The sequence below is a fragment of the Lissotriton helveticus genome, chromosome 12 (genome assembly GCF_964261635.1).
Source record: "Lissotriton helveticus chromosome 12, aLisHel1.1, whole genome shotgun sequence".
In the NCBI taxonomy this organism is placed as follows: Eukaryota; Metazoa; Chordata; class Amphibia; order Caudata; family Salamandridae; genus Lissotriton; species Lissotriton helveticus.
Genome location: NC_136073.1, coordinates 373,971,211 through 373,997,678, shown reverse-complemented (window position 1 = coordinate 373,997,678; position 26,468 = coordinate 373,971,211). Strand labels below are relative to the sequence as shown.

Below are 26,468 nucleotides of genomic sequence, written 5' to 3'. Positions count from 1 at the left end.
AGTGTAGTAGTCGATGACCTGGCCCCCCCTCCCGTTCTGTCCCTAGTGGGGTCCATAACATCATTAAAATCTCCCCCTATGATTTGGATCATGTCGGACGTGGCAACTAGGATATCCGCCACAGCTTTCAATGTGCCTGCTTGCAGTTTAGGTGGAGCATATACCGAAAGGAGCGTATAGTCCCTTCTCCTCCATCTCCCCCTCACCCCTACATACGACCCCTGTGGATCCACCCATGTCTGTGTGACGTGAAACGGAGGCTGCTTCCGGAAGAGGACTGCCACCCCCCTCGAGCCTGAAGTGAAGCCTGCATGCGCCAGTGTTTGATATTGCCCTCTAGCGAGAAAGTTACAACAAGTGCCCTGTAGGTGTGTTTCTTGCAATAGGACCGCATACACTTTCAGTCTTTTAATATAGTTGTTTACTAGCCCCCTCTTTATTTTGCTGCCCAGGCCGTTGACATTCCACGTCAAGATCTTTAGCCTCCCGCTGGATGGGTCATTCACAGACGGCACTACCATCATCCCATCTCATCATAGTGTGTGCCGTGTCTCAGAGGTGCCATGATACGAGCCTGTTGTGTCAGTGCCTCAAGAGTGAAATGACATGCAAAAAACAGTTCCCCCCTCGAACCCCCAACCCTCCCAAAGACACTAGTACTCAGCGCCTCCCCCCTCCCAACAACCCAAAACTGGATGCAACTCCCCCCCTCCCCGGTCCCCCCACCCCACCACCTCTCCCCGTCTGTCCCATTCCGGCCTGTTGACACCAAAAGGAAGTGCCCGGAGGGAAGGGTCTGTCGCCCACCCTCAAACCCCCCCCCCCACTTAGAACTCCAAACTCGAAGAAAACTCGGAACCCCAAATTTCCTCCTCAATTAGTCACTCACACCACTAAACAATGTCCCGTCTAGAGCCAAAGTGTCAAAGTGATAGAAAAGAAGGAAGGAAATGCGGGGAGGGGTATGCCAACTTGCGTGTAGTCCAGTCTCAAGCCTGCATCAGCCATGTCCCAGAAGTTCCCACTTCACGAATGTGAGCCTTAAAGGTCGCCTGAGGATGCAGCGGCCCCTCCGCTCGCTTCTTTCTCCAGCTCGTTAATTGCTACCACCAGGGGATGTAGTGACGGTGTCTGTGCCCCTTCATCGCCAGAGGAGCACCCCGCGGCGTCCTCCTCCCCCTCTGATCTTGCATCCCGCATGAGGCAGCTGTATCTGGAGCCGTTGTGCGCATTCCGTACCGGCGAAGACGAGTTTCTTCGGATCCTTTGATTTGTACTATGGGCCGGGTAGGGAGTCGATTGCTGCCTCCGTGTGCCACGGGATCCCCTGGTTCTTTGGGATCTCTGCTGCCTCCACCGTGACCCCTCCGCTGGCCTACTCGGCCCGGCCCCACCGCTGGCCTCAAGGTCTCGTCGCAGGGGGCGCTCCTCCAGCCACTGCCAGGCATCATCTGGATGAGTGAAAAAGTGTGATTTCCCTTGAAAGATAATCTTCAGCTTCGCAGGGAAGAGGAGCATGTATTGCATCCGTAGCTCTCGGAGCCTCGCTTTTATTTGGTCAAAGGAGCGCCGTTGTTTCTGGACCTCCTGACTATAGTCTGGAAAAATCATGATGGACACATTCTCTAGTCTGATCTCCCCAAGTCTACGGGCCTCTCACAAAATGGTGTCTCGGTCCACAAAGTTAAAAAAGCGGGCTATCACAGGCCTCGGCCGGGCCCCCTCCGCTAGCTTTGCGAGTAATGCACGATGCGCCCTCTCTATGACGAAGCAGTTAGATAAGCGCGCAGTCGGGAAGGTTTTCAGGAGTCATGCGTGCAGGAAGGCCTCCATGTTGTTCCCTTCGATTCCCTCCCTAAATCCCACAAAGCGGAGGTTGTTTCGTGGGGCCCTGTTTTCTGCATCGTCCACTTTCCACTGGAGGCTTTTATGCGATGCCCGTAGGTCCTCCACGTCCTTCTGGAGCCCTCGGATGACATCCTCTGCATCTCCCAGCCTCGTCTCCACAACAGTCACTCTCTGAGTCAGATTTCGAAAGTCCTGGCGCAGTAGCGTCACCTCGGAGCCCACCTCTCCTATTTTAACCTCAAGGGCCGCTCGCGAAGCCTGGATATCGTTTTGGGATGCCTGGATGGCCTCCATCAGCAGGGCATGTCCGAGCGTTGGGGGGGCGTAGTCGCGTCTGCTGCAGGTGGGCCCGTGGCATACCTATCAAGGGTCCCTTGCTTCGAGGTCTTGGCCAGCGCCTCCCTTTTCCCCATACTGAGTAGATGCGAGGGGTGACAGTCCACCACTCCTTCAAGCCACAAGCACCGGCCCCGTGACACAGGTCACTTTACTGTCCACCACTCCTGGTCACCACCTTCTGCGCGAGGCCGATGCCCTCCACCTGGACTCCCATGCACAGCGGGCGTCCGCACCAAGCCCGGTTCGCACCTCCACAGCCCTCAACCGGGCCCCCAACAGACAGCCTCGTCAGGGCCCTGGGCGCCGCCGCACACCCACGGGCCCCCCACACTGTGTCCGGGCCGTCAGATGACCTCCAGGCGCCTCCACCAATGTCCAGGGATCCCAAGGCTCAGCAGCCCTCGCTCCACTCACCACTCCAGGGAGCAGGCAGGCCTCCTCAGGGTCGGATTCGCCGGCCGCACGGCCCCACTCCACGTGCCCCAATCCTGCTCGGGTCTCACCGGCCTGCAGCAGCTGAGGCCGCCCTCCGCCGCCCGCAGATTCCGGTAGGCCTCACAGCCGCGGCCTCAATTTGTTCCTCTGGGTCCAGGCTGGGACCGCCTCCCTCTCCAGGCCATGTGTTGCCGCCGGGAGTCAGCCCGCATGCGCTGCCTGTTCGCCGGGTCCCGCAGCCGGCTCCTCATGTCGAAGCACTCCCGGGGTGGGGGGGGGGGGAGGGACGGACAAGAGGGACGAGAGGCTGGAGAAAGGCCGGAGGCAGGAGAGCGCCCTGCCGAGTTCCTCTAAAGCGGCGCGGTCCCCCTCTCTACCGCGGGCCACGCCGGCTGCCGCCTCAGTTGTTTCGGGCTCCGCCAGTCTCTATCGCCCGGAGGGACAGGCACACTCCGGCTCCATTGGCAAACTCAGGCCCGGGGGCCCCCCGCTCACCGCCAGTTAGTTCCGCAGGCCCGACGGGGAAGTTGGTCACTCCGGGCTGCAATCGCGGGAAGGGGCCATCTTGGGACCGTCGCGGGACCCTCGCTGGATCTTCTTTGGCCTCTGGTGCCGCCGGCCGGGCAGGACACAGCGCGATTTCTTCCCGGCAGGTGTCCAGGGGCAACGGGGTGCGCTGGGCGGCAAGTACGGGACTTCTGGGCACCAGAAAAATCGTCGGATCGGAGTCGGCTCGCCGGAGCTATCGGGAGACTCGACCTAGTCGGCCATGTTGCCAGCCACGCCCCGATATTTTGCACTTTATCTCTTTTTGCTTGTTTAATTTCTTTCTGTTTGGCTTCTTTACGCCATAGGCGGAAAGAGTCAAACATTGCCGGCCGGGCTTTTCTCTTAAACAAAATTGCTTCTAAATTATCTAATATGTCAGGCTCAAAACTACCATTTTGTGGCCACTGCAAGACACCATCTTTCTTCGTATATCGAATCCATGTTTCATTAAAAATAATATGGCCAAGACCATGTTTCGAATAGAGCTCATAAGTGGGAGTTCCAACCGGAGGAATTGGACAAGAGTCCTCTAGCCGGGAATCCCTATTACAGCCTAAACAGCAAAACTTCTTAAACTTACTAAGTCCAGGCATTTCGTAACGAACTGGACTATTCACAAACTTCAAGGGGTTTAAAACAATACAGTCACAGCACAAACGTACTTACCCCTCGGCTTCGATAAGTGCACTAATCGAATGACAAAAACAAAATAAAAGAGTGGGCGCTACCCACGAATACTTAACTAAATGTTTTCTCACGCCAACAGATGTCCGTCTAACGTCTCGCGATACCAATCATCACCAGAGGGCCAAGGCAGGGCGACAGTCAGGGCAGCAGTCGTCAGCAGCCGTCGGAAAGGAGTAGCCGCGCTGCAAAAGACCTTCGGTCCACTTCGACATACAGGGGTCGCTCACGTGGTTCGCGAAATCCTCCAGAATTTTCTTGCGAAGCTCCTCACGACCCTCGGGCTGAACCACTACCACTGGAGTCGCCCCGCGTTGGGCGCCAGTTGGAGAACCGGGCCTTATGGGCCGAGCGGCGCAGGGCACGCCTATAATCTCCGGGTTCACCTGCCTTGTCAGACAGAGACACGAGACACTCTGTTAGGCGTAGAAAATCGAGTTTATTAGCTGCAGCTAAGCACAGTTGTCCAAGAAGTACCCTAATGGTATATTCTCAGGAGACTGGCACTTAACTCCGTGGCTCACAGTCTCTTATAGTACACATATTTAAAATGGCTACTCCCAAAACATACAAAACTGACAAATAGGAAAAGTTCGAAAACAAGCTATCAAGTATCTTAAACACGCCCTCCTTTCAGACCCTGGGTGCTCTCCTCCTCAAGTTAATCAACACTAGTGCCCGTAATTCAATTTGCAGGTGGTAGAACATGTTCGCGTGTTTCAAAGGATAGTTTGTGTAATAAGAGAATACACGAAGAGAATAGCGAAGGCCAATCAAATAAGAAAGTAAGAAAGAATGGTGGGACCCAAACAGTGGAGTAAGACAAGGATTAATCAATCTAGACATGGATTAACAAACTCGGCCAGACCCTGACATCGGTTTCGTAAACAAGGACAAGGGGTTAATTTTTAACAGAAGAGACATGTTGCAGCTGAAAAAGCAAAAACACTGCGTTCGCCGTGCTGCCTGAGTGAGGCAACACAAAATGGCGGCTGGACACAAAATGGCGGCTAGATACGAAGCGAAGTCGAAAACCACAGAACCTCACCTGCGCCCCCAACAGACCGGGAACCGGCACTCAGGGACAAACTGCGACACTTACCGATACATGAGTGACGCTCTTCGGCCTGGGAGAGGGACAATGTCGAAGACGGAGGCAGAGGTTTCGAAAGACTTCCGCAGGGGCCGTGCAAGGTGACGATGCCGGCCTGGACATGTGGGTGGAGAGAAGTTTCTTCCGGCGCTCCCGCCAGGACTTCGGTTTCATCTGCTGGCACGCTTAGCAATCGGTGGAGTCGTGGTGTTCCCCCAAACACCACATGCAGATGGGGAGAGGATTTGTCGCGATATCAGGCGTCCACAAGACGAGCAAGTCCTAAAGTCCGAAGGCATTCGCACACTGTTCCCATACACACACAAAGAGCAAAAGGGAAAGGCTTGAACAGGTCTGGAGCACGATCCGGATCTGCGTTGCATACGGAAAAAGAAAAAACTGACTTAGGCGCGCCGGGGTGGGACTTATGTGACCTCGCTGATGTCACGTACGCGGACTACACCTGGGCGGAGTCGCGTGATGCTGCCCCCCCCCCCCCCCCCCGCGTGCAGGGATGCTGTGGCAAAAAAAATTCCAGATCCAGTCTCACGCCTGGGGATAATTCTACGTTAAGGAATCTGCGGCTAGTAGTCTCTATCAGATCATCATACTAACTATAGGTTGCTGTGGCCTGGGCCGAGCAGTCATCCACCCACATCCCCAGTAAAAGAAATTGATTTACCATAGAGTGTCTCTTCTCACAGTTAATGATTGGTGTCCCCTGCGTCGGTGGTATAAGAACAGGATCTCCATTAGCGGGACACCTTAGGCGAATGAGGTCAAGGGTTCTTCTATTATGCTGGTGTCCGCCATCTAAAGCTGTAGCTGTGGATTGCCAGGAGTCAAGAGTCTGGTTCCTGACGAGTATTGGCGTGCTGCTGCCGGAGTTCTGTTTCATCCTAGTTCTCTGGAGTGTGGATGTTTTGCCATGTCTGAGTTGGTAGATGTCCTCAAGGGGAAACATCTATTACAATGAGGAATTACAAAGTAGTGCCTTTACGACGCAGTCAATACCACAAATGTGACGTTACCACGAGTTCCAATGCAACGCAAGTCATTACAAAAACATGCTTTAGAGAATGCATTGTTGGATTTTTAGTCCAACACCTTTCCTAATGATACACCGACAGGAGTTGGAATAGTAATTTAAACTATTCCAAAGTCCAGCGATTTCCTAAAGCAAGTCGTTGTAATGACTTGCATTACAATGGACTACGTGGTAACGACATAGTCATGGTATTGACTGCGTTGTTAAGCCACACGTTGTTTTGCATGCCTGGAAACAGATGCTATTTGTCCTCGCGAAAAAACTCCCACCACTGTCCAACCATCCAACTAGTACCATGCCTCAGTAGTATTGATCAGTGAAATACCATGTCTTACCATCTGCCACAATTCTTAGTTTAGCAGGGAAGAGTTTTGAGCAGTTTATCTCCCATTTCCATAAGACTTTCTTGACTTCCAAAAAGCTACGTAGCAGTTTTTGAATATTTAACGTGAAGTAGGAAAAAAAGGTAACAGTGGCATTACCATAGGTAACCGGCGGAACACTGCGAGGCAGGCACCTGCAAGATGATATCACAGCCTCGACAGCTGAATATATGGGCTATTAGGGGACAGGGAGGTACACCTGGTGTGGGAAGAGTGTCAGGAATTTGGTGAGCCTTTTCTTTTCAGCTGAGAAATAATTTGACAGGCCCCTTACTTTCATTATCTTGAGTATCAACTCCTCTACAAAAAGGTTCACAGCTGGGCCCTCCGATCTCTCCTGAACCCCAATTGTAGGAGAGTAGGATATGCTTCCTATAGTTACCCCCACTTTTTGCTGTGATTATCTTGTTTTTTTACTTTAGTGTGGCTGTGGCCCTGCTAATCAGGCCCACAGCCCAGCTGTTCTCTCTCTAAATTGATACCATGTACTTTAGGTACATACCAGATTGGTTACTGGGTCACCCTTGTGAGCCCCTCACCCTAGGCCTACCAGGGGCTGCAGCACGTATTGTGCCACCCCTGGTTTGCCTTCCAAACTGACACTACAGGTCTGTCCATACAGCCTGGGTAAGGTGGTGTAATCACCCCTTACTTAGATATAGTATACCTATATCTATATATACATATAGACACATATACACCTATAAGTCACTCCTATGGCAGGCCTTAACAATCCTGGAGGCAGAGTGCTTGGTTTTATGTGAGAGGGTGCCCTAGCATGAGCTGAGCCCCTCTGCAGCTTTCGGAGCCATCTCCTTATAGGTGTTGTATGATATAGCCATACCATATACTCTTAAGTGCATTATTATCCTTGCGGTTAATGCCAACTTTGGTTTGGCTTTGTCAAAACATCTCGTGTAAGGTGTCAAACACTTTAGAATACTACCCCCCCGCCAGTCCTGGCCGGGGGGGGGGGGGGTAGCATTCCACCCTTCTAGAGGGTGAAGGCATGATTTTACTGGTTTATCTAGTTAAAGTTAAACAGAGCCTCAGCATCACAAAATGGATGCTGCTGCCACAGACACGAGTCTGACCACCTGTTGCTGGACAAAACTCCAGCAGGGGAGGCCTGGACAATAGGTTTCCTGTCTAGGGAGGTGCCAGCACCTCCCCAGACAGGCTTTAGTGTATTGGGGCAGGGAGGGCTGCATTCAGTGAATGCTTTCCAGACACTGCCTGGGGCACACTAGGTGCTCCATGCATTTCCCAGTTCAAGCCGGTTGCTGGGGCACTCTGCCCCAGCTCTGGCACGAAACTGGACAAAGGGAAAGGGGTGTAACCACCCCCTTCCCAGGTCCACCCATAGGAGGGACCTTAAGGGTGGTCCAGCCCCTAAACTTAGTATAAGTATAGAAGCCCAGTCACTAGGACTTTAGATTACCCTGGACAAAACTTTGAAACATAAATCCTGGACCTTCGACATTCCATTTCGACTGGAAAACATCTCCCTTGTGGTCAAGGAGTGACCACCCTGTTCAATCAGGCACCAACCGCAACTTTGCTAGTCTGCATTTTCGAGGCTCCCGCCAGATCCCGAAGAATCTGCGACACAGGACACGGACTTCCAGACATCTCTGACCCGACCTTCGCTCACACAAAGCTGAGACCCGTGGCGGACAAGAGAGACGTGGGACCGGAACTCCTGGACATCCTGCATTTTGCAAGCTGCACTCACTTCACAAGTTAACTCGAAGTTGTGCATTGGGGTGCTTGAAGCCCCAGACCCGAGCACCATTTGCACCCAAGCTCAGAGGCCCCCACTCTACGAGAGACCCGTGGGCCCCGCTTTTGCATTTCAGCTCGACGCGTCTTCCCGGTTCCTAGTCCATTGGCTAGTGAGCCCCTGGAAGACTCCATTTTGAATCTAACTTGCTTTCCTGGGCGCTCCAGGCTTGCTCCAACTTCCCTGCAAAGGAGAAGTTCCTCAAACCTTGCTGGTCTGCTCCAAAGCCAATCTCGACATCCAGCGTGGGTTGCGTTTGTCAAGGCTTGTTGGGTCCACTCCGGATACCGACACCGCAGTCAACTAGATCCTTCATGGGACAGCTCGAATCCAACTCTTGGTCGTCGTCAACGCCTCCTGGTCATCGTGGCTGAAGAGACAAACTTCACATCTTCACCTGAAATCACCCGACATCTGGTGGCATCTTCCTATTGCCGCCCTGGTCACTGGCAAGTGACCCAGACTCTGTCCCTTCTGATTTCAGATTCTACAGATCTTCGATCCACCCGGACACTTTTCCTCTGGTCGGCTGCAGCAGTTCTTTGCAGCTCTCCATTGAAAACGACGACGAAACCCGACACGAAAAGACACCTATGCACCCGGCTTCCCTGGGTGAGGTAACACGAGTACTCCGGTGCTCCCGTGTGTCTTGACTCTCGAGGTGTCCTAGTTTAAAAGGGTTCCATCGTAGTCCATCTGGAAGTGTCCTTAAATTGTATATTTGTAACTTCTTCGTTTCCCATAGAAAGTCAATGGTAACCCGCGGCTGTGTTTAGACACTGCACACGTTTCCCGTGGGCCTCCTACTTCCTAACCTTTGGTTATTTAGAGTAGCCCCAGCGATTTCACAGGCCCCCTGCCTGTTTTCTAATTCTCTTGTGGTTCTTATACCACTATGTTAGTATATGGTTTGTGAGGCCCCTAGGCCATAACGTATACTGTGCAACTTATCGTATAGTAATTGAGTAACTTGTATTGTACTTTTACCTCTGACCTCATAAAGAGTGCAGAGGGATTGTGTTTAGAATAAATACATATATATTTGATATATACCTTGTGTGGTGTCCTTTCATTTGGTATTCAAGGGATTATAATTGGTAAAACAACTTCCTTAATACGCTCTATGAAGTCTTAGCCTGATGACTGCGTGTCCATGCTACCACCAGGATAGCTTTCTATAAGGTTGACTTTACAACCACCATCAATAAGGGTCGATTAGACTGGTGCAAGGTCCCTACTAGAACTATTGGACATCATATGCCAGGCTAACTTCTCACACCAATAATACAAAGATTGTTGCAACTCTAACAGTCTCCAAAGTCCTCAACACGATCCTGCAAGGTCTGGGTCTTCACATGTAGATATTTGACTTGGGATTTCAAGGTTGAGTTTTCCAGTTCTGACATCCTGGCCCCCATTTTTCAGAGATCTGCTCTAACCAGCATAACCTCAATATTCACTGTATCTATCTCATGCTCCAAAGACATTCAGACCTAATGTATTGCTTTCAAAATGTTATGCAATGTCAGCGATTCTCCCTCTGGGGCAGGTAGATCGGTTTGAGGTTGATTCCCTTGGGTATTTGTGGAGGGGGCAATGTCTTTAGGTATCGCATATTTGTAAAGCTTGGTTTGATGCGTAGAGGGAATCCTGTTACCACCAGTCTTGGTTGCGTGAGGTAGGGCAGCTGTGGGCAAATACGGTACAGTGTGGTGGTTGCATCCAGGGGAAGAGGGGGGTTGGATACGGTAATCACCGCCTGTCAGAGGGTGGCTAGTAGTGCCCTGCGGCCATTTGGATTTCCTCTACTTAACCCCCTTGGGTCCACAAAGCTGGTAATCGCAACAGGTTAGGCAGTCGGTGTAGCAGGTACTTCTCTCTATTCAGTCTGATTGTTTATGCAGTGCTAAGGGGCTGCATAGCAGTGTGGGGGAGTGCTGCAAAAGCCTTTAGATGGACCTCAGGTCGACGTGTATAAGTATCTGTCAGTCAATCCCCACACCTTTAAATGCCTGTAAGAGCTGTTAAAAGTATCCGGATATTTCCCACTGTCCACTGTCCCACTGGCCAGAAATAATAGAAAACAATGGAGAAAAAGATGAAGAGAACATTGCAAAAACACGGGAAAACCATTTTTTCTTCAAGAAAACAAGTGAGTGCAAAAGTAATTGGGGAAGCTTTAAGAGAAGAAAGTGTACAATCCATACTGGAAGTAATTATCATTCTGAATCCTCTGCACCTTCAGGAAAGAGTCTTAAAGACAAAGGAGAAATAACTTTACTCTGTGGGCTGTTATGGTAATTCTAACATCTAAAGGACCTCAGAAAACACTTGGGGCTAGATGTAGGTCGGTCGGTAACGGCCGAAAATCTGTATTTTCGGCCGTTACCGACCGGTAAATCTGATTTGGTATGTAGGGCCCAGTATTTTACAGAATCGGTAAATTTACCGATCGGTAAATTTACCGATTCTGTAAAATACCGAATCGGTATTCATACCTATTCGGTATTTTTGATATGTAGGTGGGACTCTTCTGAGTCCCACAACCCTTACCGATTCGGTATTTTACCATCAAATATATTTGATGGTAAAATACCGATTCAGGTGTGCATGCACATGTGTGCATGCACACCTGTGCCATATGACAGGCAGACCTGCCCTTAAGGCAGGTATGCCTGCCACATGGCCCCCGAATCTTTTTTGGGGGTGCTAGAGGGTGTCAAAGTGACACCCCCTGCACCCTTGTCAAAATCTGTATTTACCGATTCGGTAAATACCGACCGGTAATGCCCCATTCATTCCTATGGGCTTCAAAGCCCATAGGAATGAATGGGGCATTACCGGTCGGTATTTACCGAATCGGTAAATACAGATATTTACCGATTCGGTAAAAGGAACATCTGGATGTTCCTACATCTCCACCCCTTAGATTTACCGATTTTTAATTACCGAATCGGTATGATTCGGAAATTAAAAATCGGTAAATCTATTTTACCTACATCGGGCCCCTAGTATGGCTCAAGGGGAAATATAATTAAATAAAATTAACATAAGCTATATAAACACACACCAGGGACACAGCAGCAATGGGAATGTCTAGCATCATTGCCGATGAAGCAGTAACATTCTTTTAATGTCCGATTCAAGAGACCAGAGTGAAGGATATTTAAATAGATTGAGTTAGAAACATAAATGTCAATATATAAGACACAATTTTAACTAGAAAAATATCTATATTTAAGTTCTTACCATGCTTCTCATTTTGCACCATTTGTGTTGAATTACAAATTTCTGAAACTGCTAGACAGTCTTGTAAGCTTGAAGAGTTGCTATGAAACCCACTTGATGTAGAAGAATGGTCTCTAAAAGAAAAAAAGTGTATGAACTTACCATATATAATACAAAAAAGAAAACTATACCATTACATCTTAACAGTAACATTCAACCAGCAGTAGAGAAAGAAAACATCTGTACTTTCGTATCTACATCCTTGGGCTACCAATTGGAATTGGCTTACACCTTTAATGTTGGCCTGCTCTTGCAACAAAAGGAAAATGCTACTTACCCAGTATGCATATGCTATTGCCATATAGAGATGTAGATTCATATTTTAGCATAGCTAGCCATCTGGTGTTGGGCCCGGATGTTTGCACTTTGTTTTTCTTCTAAGAAGTCTTTGTAGTCATGAGGTAGGTGACTCCTCCTTTCGGTGATAGTGCGCATGGGCATCAACTCCATCCCGAGATTGTTTTGCCGTAAGGGCGATGATGGAGTTAGAACGAGTAGAAAAAGATGTCCATGTATACTGTATCTAAGTAACATAGTACTGCAACAGATAAAGTTACCCTGAGAGGCGGGTGGGTGCATATGAATTTACAGCTCTTTATGCCAAGAACAGAAGCATAATGGGTAAGTAGAATTTCCGTTTGAGGCATATAAGCTGTAGATCATATTCTTTAGCATAGACTATACAGCAGTTATTTCCCCAGCAGTGGCTAAACTGTATCTGTTGCAGTGGTTTGAAATAGTGTTCTTAACCCGTTGACTGCGGCGTGAATTCTGCCGCTGTGCGGGTGATTTATGGAGTGGGCGTGTTTCAGACGGCCCCCGGCTGTCCTCTGCAGACACCCACTGTGACGTCGGACGACCGGGGGCCGTCCGACACACCGAACAGGTTAAAACTGCCTGGCCCACACTAGCTTGTTGTTTTGCTAACACATCTACACAATAGTGCTTAGTGAATGTGTGTGATATAGACTGTGTTGCAGCCTTGCAGATGTCATCTAAGGGTTTGTTCCCTAAAAAGGCCATAGAAGCCCTTAGCTTGCGTGTAGAGTACACTCTAGGGGGAGTTATTAAGGTGCGTTTAGCTTTAATGTAGCATATTTGGAAGCACTCAACTATCCACAGTGCAATACCTGCTTTTGAAATGGGATTGCCTTTATGTGGTGGGGGAAAAAGCAACAAAGAGTTGTCTAGTTTTCCAAAAAGATTTGGTTCTTTCAATGTAATAAAGTATCGCTCTTTTCACATCTAATGTGTGAAGAGCATGTTCTGCTACTGAGTCTGGTTGAGGAAAAACATGAGGAACTCAACTGACTGGTTGAGATGAAAAGCAGAAACGACTGAGTAAAAATCTTGGGTTAGTCCTCAGAACCCCTTTATTGTGGTTAATCTGTAAAAATGGTTCTTGTAAAGTTAGTGCCTGGATCTCACCAACTCTTCTAAGAGATGTGATGGCTATAAGGAAGGCTACATGCCAAGTCAGAAACTGTAGTTCACATTTGTGCAAAGGCTCAAATGGTGGGCCCATGAGTCTTGTAAGGACTATATTAATATTCCACACGGGGGAAGCCGGAGGTATAGGAGGAAAGATTCTTGTGAGTCCTTCCATAAAGGCTTTGATAGTGGATACATGAAACAAAGACAAGTGTCTGTTCTGTAGGTAAGCCGCTGTCGCGAAAGATGCAATCGTATAGATGTATATGCTAAATTAACACGTTGTAAGTATAACAGATAGCATGTGATGTTTTGAGTTGAAGCATCTAGTGGATTGATTTGATTGTTAGTACAATAAATTACAAATCGTTTCCATTTTTCTGCATAGCATGCTCTTGTGGTAGGTCGTCTAGCCTCTTTAATGACGTTCATGCAGTCTTGCGGGAGATTAAGGTTGCCAAACTCTTACTTTCAGGTGCAAGATTGCAAGGTTGAGTTGATTGGGATCTGGATGCCTTATCTCTCCATGGTTCTGAGTGAGAAGCTTGGGGGAGAGGTGTAATTTTTGATGTGGAACTACTGATAGTTCCAACAGGGTTGTGAACCATGGTTGTCGAGCCCATGTGGGAGCAACTAGGATCATTGTGAGGGAATGTTGCTTGAGCTTCCGAACCACTAATGGAATTAGCGGGAGAGGTGAAGAGCGTAAGCAAATTTCCCTAACCAGTTCATCCATAGCGCATTGGGCATTTTGCGTTGAGGTGTGCGGCGAACAGATCTATTTCTGGGTAGCCCCACATCTGGAAGAATGGGAGGAGCACCTGAGGATGTAGTTCCCATTTGTGGATTGGTTGCCTTTGATGACTGAGCAGATCAGCAATCTTATTGTTTACTCCTGGGAGATGTTCTGCAAGGAGATATATCTTTTAAGGTATGGCCTATCTCCATATGCTTTGAGCTAGGTGTGAAAGCTGTAGAGTGTAAGTCCCCCCCTTGTTTTTGTATGTAGTACATTGCTGTCATATGGTCTGTACAGACTAGGAAAGCTTTGCCTACTAAATATAGTTGAATAGCTTTCAATGCCAGAAAAATTGCTAACAGCTCCTGATGGTTTATGTGGAGTTGTTGTTGCTGTAGTGTCCACATGCCCTGAATGGTATATTTTTGAAGATGAGCTCCCCAACCAGTGAGCGATGCATCTGCTGTTAGCACTATCTGTAGTACCGGGTAGACGAATGGCCACCCCTTGGAAAGGTTTTGTGTATTCCACCACTGCAGAGAGCGATGGGTGCGGCCGTCTACCAACACCAGATTGGTTAGCTGACCTTGAGCCTGGTTCCACTGACGTGCTAAGCATTCCTGTAGGGGACGCATTTGGAGTCTTGCGTAAGGAACAAATAGAATGCAAGAAGACATCATTCCGATCAATTGCATGAACACCCGAGCTGTTATGAGTGTTGAGGCTGAAATTGTGAGATCAGAGTTTGCATATTGCGTATCCTGACTGGGTTGGGGTATGCTAGAGCTTTGCAAGTGTCTATTGTGGCTCCTAGGTACACTTGCGTGTTGGAGGGTTGGAGATGAGACTTGGTGAGGTTCACAGTGAATCCCATGTCGTGATACAGATGAACTGTTTGATGAGTGTGGTGTATGCAGCTGTGTTGTGACTTGGCTTTTATTAGCCAGTCGTCCAAGTAAGGGAAGACGTGAATGTTTTGTCTTCTTAAATGAGCTGCGACTACTGCCAGACACTTGGTGAAGACTCTGGGTGCTGTAGTTATCCAAACTGAAGAACTTTGAATTGGTATTGTTGTCCGTCCACCAGGAACCTGAGATATTTCCTGTGCGCCGGGTGAATGGGAATATGGAAGTAGGTGTCCTTTAAATCCAGAGTGGAAAGAAAGTCGCCTTGCTGAAGCAATGGGAGCCCCTGTTGTTGGGTGACCCTGTGGAAGTGGTCTGATTGAATATAGAGGTTTAACTGCCTGAGGTCCAGTATGGGCCTGAGAGAAACGTCTTTTGTTTAAATCAAAAAGTATAGGAAGTACACTCCTGTCCCTTGATGATATAATGGGACTGGTTCTATCGCATGTCTTTCTACTAGAGAGAGAACCTCTTATTTTAATAGGGTGAGATGTTCTGGTGACATTGCACATTCTCTTGGAAGGATAGTTGGGGGAGTTCAGGTAAGTTCCAGGCAATAACCATACTGGAATAATTTGTATTACCCACTTGTCTGAGGTGATTGAATTCCTGACAGGTAGGAACTGTGCAAGACGTCCCACGACAGGTGTGGGATGATCGGGGGTAGCGGAGGGAAGTCACTGTTTATTGTCAGGGGAAGTGGGGGTGGAGTTACCTGTTTCTTCCCTTATTATTATTTCCTCTGTAGCCTCTTCGAAAATAACCTCTGGAGGAGGTATTGGTTGTTATTCCTTTAAGAGGAGGAGGAATTCTTTGATGACACTGTTATTGAGCCACCCCTGTAAAAGGAGCAGCGAGAGAAACCGCTGTTAGAAGGAAATTGTAAGGCCCCCATGGACTTAGCAGTCTCGGTGTCTTCCCTCCTTTTTTCTAGTGAACTATTCACTGCTGGCCCAAAAAGATGTTCCTTATCAACGAGCTGATTAAGTATGGAGGATTGGACCTCTTGCTTGAATCCAGAGATTCGAAGCCAAGTGTGCCTACACAGCAGTATGATGGTGTTGATGGCAAGAAATGCTGTATCTGCTGAATCTAGTGTACATTTTATGGAAGTTCTGGTGATAAGTTTACCTTCCTGAATGAGGTCGTTAGTTTTGGTTTTATACTTATCAGGCAAGTGTTGCATACGTTTTTCCAACTCATCATAGTGTGCCCTATCGTAGCGTAGTAACAGGGCCTGAGCAATAAGCCAATGGTTAGCAGCCTGCAAATCCACTCTTTTGTCTGAGGCATCAATGAGTTTTGACTCCTTATCGGGAGGAGGGGCATTGCCTGTAGTTTGAGAGTTAGCTCCCTTGCGGACATTAGATACAACAAGAGAGTCTTAGGGCAACTGGCCTTTTATATATGCAGAGTCTGTAGGAGCGGGCTTGTATTTTTTATCCACTCTAGGTGTGAGTATTCCGACTAACTGGGTCTTTGAATACCTCGTCTGTGTGTTTCAACAAGCCCTTGAGCATTGGTAAAGTATTAGTAGACCTTTGTCAGTGCGTAAATGTCTCCACAAGGAAATCCTCTTCGAGAGGGTCTGTATGTCGCTTTACCCCGTGATACTGAGCAGCCCTGTTGATAAGCTGCGCAAAGCCAATTTTGTCATCAGGCAGGGAGGGTCTAGAGGGATACAGGTCCGGGTCATTATTTTGATCTTGATCCTTATCATAATCTTCCCAGGGATCAGTGTCCTGAGGTATGTCTTGTGGTATATCCTGATCATCTTCCCCCCACCCCAATCCCCATTCCCATAATCTTCATCCTGTGTGTCAGGTGAAAGTGGAGGTGATGGTGAATTTGATGGTGTAATTAGTAAATCGGGAATAAGAAGAGGAGAGGGAGGTATGTGAGGGAGAAAAGGGTTAGTACCCATGTCCTTTCTCTTCAGCGGTATAGGAGAATCCTCTGAGAGATCCAGTTTCCGTTTTTTAGGAAGAGTGGCTAGACGGTGGCCAGTTTTAGGGTCAATAGTAAGTCTCTTTTGTTTTGGATCCAAAACTGTGTCTTCAGATGGATGCTCCTTGGAAGGATTATCTTTTTCTTTAAGAGTGGATTCCGGCGTGGAAGATTTGGGCTGAGAGTCTTTGCGTGCCGAATGTTTTTTATTTTGAGTGCTTAGTTTTAGCCTGTTTAGGGTTTAAAGCTTTCGGAGTGGCAAGTTTCGTTTCCGAACTTTTCGTCGGGGAGGGTGTCCGCTCCGAGCTTTGAGGTGTTGATGATTTCGGCTCCGAGAATTTGGTTTGGAGGATTTCGGATCCGAAACTTTTGATTTGGAGGATTTCGGATCCGAGGCCTTCCGTGTCGAAGGTGTCTTTGATGACGAAGGTGTAAGAACTGTCACATGTTTTGTTTTATGTTTCACTAGCGGAGGTGTTGGTATGGCACCGGAATGGGGCCGGCTCGAGCCCGAGCTGGAAGGCTTGTTCTTATGTTTCATAGCCAGGCTGGAGGGAGGGGCATCTGAAACTTTTTCTCAGTGTCGGCGCGAGGGTGTTACCGGAGCCTTAGCTTTTGGTTGCGTGGGCACATGGGGATCAGTACTCATGGTACATTGACCCGGAGTGGCGTTCAGGTCTTCCTCCATATCGGAGTCGGCTTCGGACACGGAGACCAGTTGTTCTTCCTCCGCTTCTGCGGCTGCACGTTTGGAGTTATACATCTTCGCCGAACATGTCAGGTACGGAGCCGCTGCCGCGTTGCATCTCGTGGTGTCGAGCCAGACGATCACGAAGGGTCTTCTTCAATCGGAATGATCAACATGCTTCACAGTCCTTCTCGATGTGTTCCGGAAATAAGCAGAGGTTGCAGACCTCGTGCAAGTCTGTGCATGGAAACTTAGCACGACACCCGTGACATAGCTTGAATGGAGTTCGTTCCATTGACTGCTGGCGTGGTCGGCACTGTAGGAGAGTAGGGTCTGCTTCCTATGGTCACCCCCACTTTTTGCTCTTGCTTTACTGGTTTTCGACTTAGATGTGGCTGTGGGCCTGCTAATCAGACCCCCAGCCCAGATGCACGCTTTCTAAATTCACACCATGTACTCTAAGTACATCCACAATTGGGAATTGGTTCACCTTATCAGCCCCTGTAGAAGTGTACCCTAGGTACTCAGGGCGGCATAGGTGTGACCAAGGCCTACCAGGGGCTGCAGCATGTATTATGCCACCCCTGGCCACTCAAACTGACACAACTGGCTGATCACTCAGCTGGGGCAAGGTCGTGTAATCACCCCATGCTTAGGTATAGTATTCCTATATCTACCCTTATATATAGACACACAGTAACCTATAAGTCACTCCTATGGCAGGCCTTTACAATCCGGGAGGCAGAGTGCTTGGTTATGTGTGAGATGGTGCTCTAGCATGAGCTGAGCCTGTCAGCAGCTTTCGGAACCATGTCCTTATAGCTGTTATATGATATTGCCGTACCATATACTCTTAAGTGCATTATGAACCTCGCGGTTAAATGCTAACTGGTTTGGCTTTATAAAAACATGTTGTGTAAGGTGTCATATGCTTTGGAATACTACCCCCTCGTCAATTCTGGCGACGGGGGTAGCATTCCACCCTTCTAGAGGGAGAAGACATGTTGTTGCTGACTATCCCGGTTAAAGTTAACCAGAGCCCCAGAGTCACAAATTGGACGCTGCTGCCACAGACACAAGTCTGACCTCCTGCTGCTAGGAGTCCTTCCAGTCACGGAGATTTGGACAATAGGTTTCCTGCCTGGAGAGGTGCGAGCAAAACCCCAGACAGGACTTTGTGTATTGGGACAGAGAGGGCTGAATAGAATGAGACACTGCCTGAGGCACACTAGGTGCTTCATGCATACCCCAGTTCAAACCGGTTGCTGGGGCACTCCAGCCCCAGCTCTGGCGCGAAACTGGACAAAGGAAAGGGGGTATAACCACCCCTCTTCCTGGTCCCACCCATAGGAGGGACCTAGAAAGTAATCCAGCCCCTTTTAGTTGTATAAAAGTAGGAGCTTAGTCCCAGGACTTTAGATTTGATCCTGAACTGAAACTTGAAATGAAACTCTGGACCTTCGACATTCTGCTGAAGCTGAAGACTGAAGAATCTCCCTTGTGGCCAAGGAGTGACCACCCTGGGCAACCAGGCACCATCCAGCAAATCAACAGCTTGCTTAGTCGACGCTCCCGCCGGGACCCGAGCACAGAGCCTGACAAGACCCAGACTTCCAGACCTCTCTGACCCTCTCTTCACGTCTGCAGCATAGCTGAGATCCGTGGAGGTGACGAGACACGTGGGACCGGACATCTTGAAAAGTCTACGACTTGCTAACTGTGCAGCTTCAGAGGTATACTCGCAGCTGTGCACTGGGGATTGAGAAGCCCTGAATCCCAGCTCCACCTGCACCCAAGATCAGCCCTCCACACTCCACGAGTTCTGCGTGGGGCCCTTCTGCTTGTGTTCGGCTCGATGCCTTGTCCGGTTGCTGGCCCGTTGGCTAGTAGCCTCTGTGATGACAATCCTTTTGAACCAACTCACTGGTCTGGTTGCTCCAGACTGGCCCTTGCCTCCCTGCAAAGGTGAGGCACCTCAGACCTTGCTGGTCTGCATCAGAAGCCTTCTTTGAATCCTGCGTGGGTTGCCTTTGCCAAGACTTGTTGACTCCAATCCGGCGGTCAACCCCTCCATCTGCGAGAACCTTCGTGGGACAGCTCCTCTCCAGCATCTGGTCGTCCTCGACGCCTCCTGGCTTCACGACAGCACCTGATTGCTCCTCAATGTCGTCTGGTTCCTTCCTGGTTCCACCCGGTCACTGGCTAGTGACCCAGACTCTGTCCCCTCTGCTTTCAGGTCCTCTTCATCCTCGATCCACCCTTGGATCCACCTGGACATCTTCCTCCTGGTCGCCTGCAGCATCTTTCCTCCAGGTCTCCATAGGCTTCAACTGCGAAACCCGACACATCTTCACACCTATGCACCCGCTTCCTGTGGGTGAGGTAACGCGAGTACTTCGGTGCTCCCAAGGGTATTGACTATCCAAGTGTCTAGGTTTTTTGTCGTTTCCTCCTAGCTAAACCGGAAGTGTCCTAAATCCTTCTTTATCTAACTTCTAAGTTCCCATTGACTTTGTGTTGACTCACGCGTGTGTGTAAAGACACTGCACGTGCCGCCTGTGGGCCTCCTACTCCTAACCTAAGGTTCAGATAGTGTAGCCCCAGCGATTCTCTGGGCCCTAGGCCTTTCCCTTTATCGTGACGTGGTACTTATACCACTTTCTTAGTATATGGTTTGCTTCGCCCCTAGGGCCTAACTGTAATTTGTGCAATTTATCGTATTTTGACAAAGTATCTTGTGATGTGCTTTTGCCTCTGATCTCATAAAGAGTTCAGAGGAGTGTGTTAGTAAATAAATACATATATATTTTATATATATCCTGTGTGGTGTCCTTTCATTTGCTATTCAAGGGGTTACATATGGTAAAACAGCTGGCTTTACACTCCCTCAAGAGTCTTTTAGCCTAAGACTGTTCTGTCCACGCTACCACTAGGATAGCTGGTCTATAAGGTTGACTTACAACCATCACCATAAGGGTTGTCTGGACTGGTGCAAGGTGTTCACTAGAATAGTGAACATCATATACCAGGCCAACTTCTCAAAGGCACGGGTAGGCCCGACGGCCCGCCTCAAATTTCCCGATCAAAGGTTTTCACAATTTACACAATGTGTGTCGAATGGGAAACCGCGATCGAAAGACAATACATTTGAGAGTAGAGGATTGCGCGTTGAAGGGGTTCGAATATGATACCAAACCAGAGCGCAGCAATACACATCTGAGCCTGATGGCGAAAAAAAACAATCTGGGGATGGAGTCGATGCCCATGCGCACTATCACCAAAAGGAGGAGTCACCTACCCCGTGACTTCATAGACTTCTTCAAAGAAAAACAAACTGCAAACATTTGGGCCCAACACCAGATGGCTATCAATGCTAAAGCATATGATCTACAGCTCATATGCTTTCAACAGTCCTTTATGATGCAAATTGTCCTAATCAAAGGTCGGCCTGCATCTAAATTCAACAAACATGGGTGCTTTTATTTTTTTCTACAAATGATTTTCCACAATTGTTGATAAAAGGAGTACTACCTAATTAGCAGAATAACGGCAGTAAGCAACTCAGTCGAGAAGAACAAGTAACTTACCTTCAGTAACATTCTTACTGATGAACATGTTACTTACCTTCGGTAACAATATATCTGTAAGAAACATTAGTATTGATAGATTAGTTACCTTAGAATTACCCCCAGGCATCAGACTGAATCCATCAGCAGTATCCCTGCGCGTCGAAAGGTGGCGTTGTGCGGCTCTGCGTCTGTCGTTGGCGTTGTGGTAGACGTCGCCCTCGCGCGCTGACGTCAGTACTGTACACGATTTTCCGCGCCAGAAACGCAGAGCCATACAAGATACTGACCACTGGTGCCTTAAAACTAGGGTCCAGAATGGGATGACCTTAACCCTAGAAATCAGTTCGCAGAACGGGAAGGATGGGTGGGGCGGTAAGGAATCTATCACTACTAATGTTTCTTACAGATATATCGCTACCGAAGGTAAGTAACTTGTTCATCTGAAAGAAACACATAGTGGTAGATTCCTTACCTTAGAAGAGATACACCAGCAATACCAACCCCGGTGAATGTAAGAACCAGATTCAAGTCCCACTCTGGCATCACAAAAGGAATAGGAGGGAAAAGGTGAGTAATGCCTTTGAGGAATCTATTTAAAACAGGGGATTTGAAGAGAGGACCTGATCAGGGAGCTTGAGAAAGGCCAAAATAACAGAAAGGCAGCCCTTGATAGTGCCCTGAGCAGAGCCCTGTTGAGCCAAAGAAAGAAGAAACAAAAGAACTTCTGAAAGTGGGGCAGAAAGGGGATCCACAGTTTGTCTGCCCTGGCGTTCAGTGAACCTGCCAGGTGTTGAACCACCAGGGAAATGACCTGATGTTCCAGCCATGTCCAGAGATGCAGAGCCTCCTGACATACGGTCCACAAACCCACCCGCCCTGTTTTTTTCAGCACCACAAGCTGGTGGTGTTGTCCTTGAACACCTGCACTACTCTCCCCTTGACAGTGGGAAGGAATGCCTTCAGTGCAAGCCGAATCGCCCTAAGCTCCAGAAAGTTGATATGGAGCTTGGACTCCGCTGGAGACCAGAGGCCTCTGATCTCCGCCTCTCCCAAGAGATTGCCCCATCCCAGGAGGGATGCGTCCGTCAACACTATGTTGGTGAAGGTTGGGGAAGGGAGAGGGATCTGCCATTGACCCAATGCCGGTTTGTGAGCCACCACTGCAACTGTCTTAGTACCCTCCGAGATCTGGACGGACTCAGACTGGTTCCCCATATGCTGCGCCCACTGGAACTTCAGGTCCCACTGCAGAGCCCACATATGCCATCTGGCATGATCGACCAGCAGGATGCAGTAGGTCATGAGGCCCAGCAGCCTCAGGGACAGCCGGACCGAAACCCAGGATAGAGGCCGAAAGATCGGAATCAGAGCCTGAATATCCTGGACTTGTCGTTTTGGAGTATAGACCCGAAAAAGAGTCATATCCAGAACCGCTCCGATAAAGAGGAGCTTCTGAGAGGGAACCAGGTGCGACTTTGGCACATTGATGGAGAACCCCAGCAAATGCAGGAGGTCGGCTGTAGTCTGGAAGTGGGAGACGACTGCCTGGGGCGATCCCATCTTCAACAGCCAGTCGAGATAGGGGAAGACTGGAACCCCTGATCTGTGCAGATGAGCTGCGCCCACCGCCATCACTTTCGTGAACACCCGAGGGGCGCTGGTAAGGCCAAAGGGGAGCACGGTAAACTGAAAGTGCTTGTGGCCTACTGTAAACCGCAGGTAATGCCGGTGGGCCGGCAGGATGGGAATATGGAAATATGCGTCCTGCAGATCCAACGCCACCACCCAGTCTCCAGGGTCGAGGGCAGACAAGACCTGAGCCAGAATTAACATCTTGAATTTCTCCTTCCGGAGTAAGCGATTGATGTTCCGGAGGTCTAAGATAGGACGCAGACCCTTGGGCACCAGAAAGTAGTGGGAATAACAATCACAACCTACTTCTGGCGCAGGAACGCACTCGATGGCCCCCTTGGCCAAGAGGGCCACAACTTCCTGTTGAAGAAGTGCCAAGTGATCCCCTGACATGCAGTGGTACTGGGGTGGCATGGCTGGAGGGGTATTCTTGAAGGGGACGGTGTAGCCCCTTCGGACTATTTGTAAAACCGACCTGTCAATAGTGATGGTGCGCCAGTGGGGGAGGTGATGGCGAATCCTGCCGCCTACTGGCGTTTGATGGGCCTGAAAAATCAGACTAGGAAGGTTTGGAGGCAATGGTGGCGGTGGACTGACCCACCTGCTGGCCCCCTGACCCGCCTCTGTGGGTTCAATGTCCGTTGCCGCACTGAGACTGTTACTGCTGCGGCCTGTGGCCCTGAAGCGAACGTGTCGGGTGTGCCCCTTCCGTGGCCACGAAAGAAGCGAAATGCAGAAGGCGGAGGAGGGCGAGTGGCCGAAAGGCCCAAGGACATGGCTGTAGCCCGAGAGTCCTTAAAATGATCCAACGCACTATCTGCCTTGTGGCCAAAAAGGCAAATGTCATCAAAGGGCATGTCCATCAGTGTGTTCTGGACATCACCCGAGAAGCAAGGTGTCCTCAGCCAGGCGTGGTGGCGGAGCACCACTGTCATGGAAATCGCCCTGCCCAGCGAGTCAGCAGTGTCAAGGCCACATCGTATTGTGAACTTTGCCGCATCTATCCCTTCAGCAATAGCTTTGAAGAGCACTGTACGGGCCTCCTCGGGACACTGAGGCAGCACCTGCGCACACCGTATCCCCCACACAGTGGGAATAACGGCCCAAGAGGCATGCAGTGTTCACAGACCGCAGCCCTGGACTGAAGGAAATAAAAATCTTCCCAAACTGTTCCAGTCTCATGGATTCCCTAAGCGGAGGTGCGGTAAGGAAGGCGCATTGGGACGTAGAGGCTTGGACAACCAAGCTCTCAGGGGTGAGGTGTTGGGAGAGAAAGAGGGGGTCGCCCGGGGCAGGGCGACGGGCCACGTTCCTATCCACAAGGAGCCCCTGTGTTGGGCCTGTACCAGGTGCCCAAAAGAACGTTCGAAAGTGCATCATTAAAGGGCAGCAGTGGCTCCACAGAGGTAGCCGCCGGCTGAAGCACTTCTGTCAGGAGGTTAGTCCTGACGGCCACTGTAGGAAGTTAAAGGTGGAGAGCCTCGGCCGCCCTACGCAACACCACTGCATAACTCGCACCCTCCTCCGTAGCCACAGTAGGAGGAGTTAGCATGCCGAGGTCAGGAGAGGTGTCAAGACCGCTCGCATCTCCCAAATCCTCCACCCAGCCCGGGTCAAACTCACATTGTGCTGTGGAACAGGCCGAAAATATGGAGGCTTGTGGACATAGGTGTAGAAAAACCCCATTGGCGTCGGAATCGGCGTCAAGCAACGCTGTTCCGCCGCCGTGTCCACTTGAGGGCTGAAACAGGTGACGACGTCGTCCGGGGACACGGGCGACGTTGGGAGTGGTGCTGGTGGGGTTGACGTCGGTGGAGGTGTCACAAGGTCAACCGGCATCGACCAGGATCCAGGCCTGGATCCTTGGGGGCCCTCCGGCGCCAGGGGCCAAAGCCGACAGCGATGCCGGAGCCGCCGACAGTAAAGGACGAGAACCCCGAGTCGGGCCCACGGGGCCCGACGGCCCAAAGAGGCGGGCCCTGAAAGTCCTGCAGCTGGGCCGGGGTCGCCGAAGGACCCGGGAAGGGTAGGCCGACAGCAACACCGTAGGCACCGCCGCAGCTGCCGGGGAGGCTCCAGCTGCGTCGCACGACGGGCAAGGGGAAGTCGGTGTGCAATGGCGCTTCTTCGACTTCTTGTGATGCTTCGCCTTACCTGACCCCGAGTGCGAAGACTTCGATCCAGAAGAACGATAGAGAGTCTGGCTACGCGTCCGATTCCTCGACCTCCAACGGGACCAGGACCTTGAGCGGCGCGGAGCCGACTGCCAGACGTCAAGCAACTTTCGGGACCGCTGCCGCATAGACTTCGGCGTCATGGCCTGGCAGTCGGGGCATGACTTGGGGTCGTGGTCGCGCCCCAGGCAGTAGAGACACACGAGGTGCGGGTCCGTCACCGACATCATTTGATGACAAATCCCAGAGGACTTGAAACCGGGCATCCCTACGGTAACAGGAGTTGATCGACTCAAAAAGAAGAGACAAAAAGGCCTTGAAAAAGTCAGTCAAAAAGTGACTGGGGGTACCGCTCTCTCAGATTGCGAGCGCGGAAAAGGAAAGAACTGGCGTCAGCGCTCGAGGATGGTGTCTAAGTAGCTGCTGCGATGTCATCTCGGTGCCACGACGCCAACGACGGATGCGGAGGTGCACAACACCACCTTCCGACGCAGCAGGGGTACTGCTGACGAAAACTTTCCGGATCCAGTCTGATACCTGGGGCTAATTCTAAGGTAAGGAATCCATCACTTTGTGTTTCTTTCAGATGGATATTCTATCTAATCAAATTATTAAAGCAACTGCTTCTTAAGATGGAGGCGTCATCCAAATCCACAGCAGCCTCATTTGATCTCTGGATGTGATGAACCAGAGCCTTATAAAGGTGCCACACTTGCGAGCCGGTGTCTGTTTTAACAGAGTAATTCCACACTCTACACGTGAAGTCATAAACCGAATGAGAACCAGGATAGAGTGCCAAACCTATCTTGGAAACGTATTAATACTTAGAGGTTGAGTCAAAATAACAACAAGGAGAGGGAGTTGGAATCTTTGGTTAGGCTACTACTAGGGAAAATCTAGATTATCTGCCACAGGGAGAATTATCAAAAGGTAAATAACTTGTTATTCCAATGAAAACAAATGCAGATTTCGACCCTTTTGAACAGACACAATTGCAGTACCTCTAAAAAACTACAGTGTCTGAGGAGTGAACTTCCCAGCGCAACACCCATGTAGTAACCTGGCAGAAATCCAGCACCGGATTGCTATTGGCCAATGCCTTCAGCTCTGGTTGAATTCACCTAAAGGCCCTCAGGTGGGTCCTCCATTATCACACATTTTATGCTTAGAATAATCGATCTGGATAAGGAACAGATAGGGCCCATTTTTGAGCTGCGCTTGCCTTCTTAGAACCATAAAACCGCACTCTGTGTTTCTCAGTTCTGATCAATATAAATACTGAGGGTTTCCCTAAGCCCCACTGGTAAAGCCTCCCCTCCCCTGGGCTGTGGCAGAGAGAAGAAAGCAGGACACCTGCTGCACAGTTCCACTTGGAAAAGAATCATTTCTGTCAAAAATGGTATTGTGGGTGTAGGAAGCAATTGCACTGACAGCCACCTTTTATTCACTGACTGGGCTCGCAGAAGTAATTACAATGAGAAAGACTGTTTCACGGGAAGATGGACTAAGCCAATGGCAACCCACAGATATTTGTCTCATTGTTTATTTCTTTATTTGATTTGTGGTGCCTAGTGGTTGAATCATTCGGTATTGACTTGTTATGATGTATACTAGTGACTGTGGAACTTGTACTATTACAAAAATCAATAAACTATGTTTAAAAAAAAAGACTGTTTTACAGGTAATATAAACACAGAGAATATGTATACAGGCTCAAAATGTTTGCACACTAGGAAGAGAATAAACCAATCAAGATCACACTGCGGCATAACGAAAAGAGCATAATAGAACATATATGTAAGCCCTTTAAAACAATGCTCACAACTGGTAACTTGTAGAGGTTTGACCTGGCATATGGAGAAAGGCAGAAAGGGCCAATAAACATTGCACACAAAATGGTTTTAAAGCCTAAAGATAAAACACAGAAGAACAT

At 49.5% G+C, this 26,468-nt stretch overlaps 1 protein-coding gene across 4 annotated transcripts in view; it reads right to left on the bottom strand.

The window, feature by feature from the left end:
- The window catches only part of TDRD12 (tudor domain containing 12), a 3,388,409-nt gene that overhangs the window by 199,929 nt on the left and 3,162,012 nt on the right, over nucleotides 1–26,468 (bottom strand). For all 4 annotated transcript variants that reach the window (XM_078668261.1, XM_078668260.1, XM_078668262.1 and 1 more), the window contains one exon: nucleotides 11,412–11,524. In XM_078668261.1, the coding sequence (XP_078524387.1) occupies nucleotides 11,412–11,524 (113 nt within the window). The remainder of the gene's footprint in view (nucleotides 1–11,411; nucleotides 11,525–26,468) is intronic.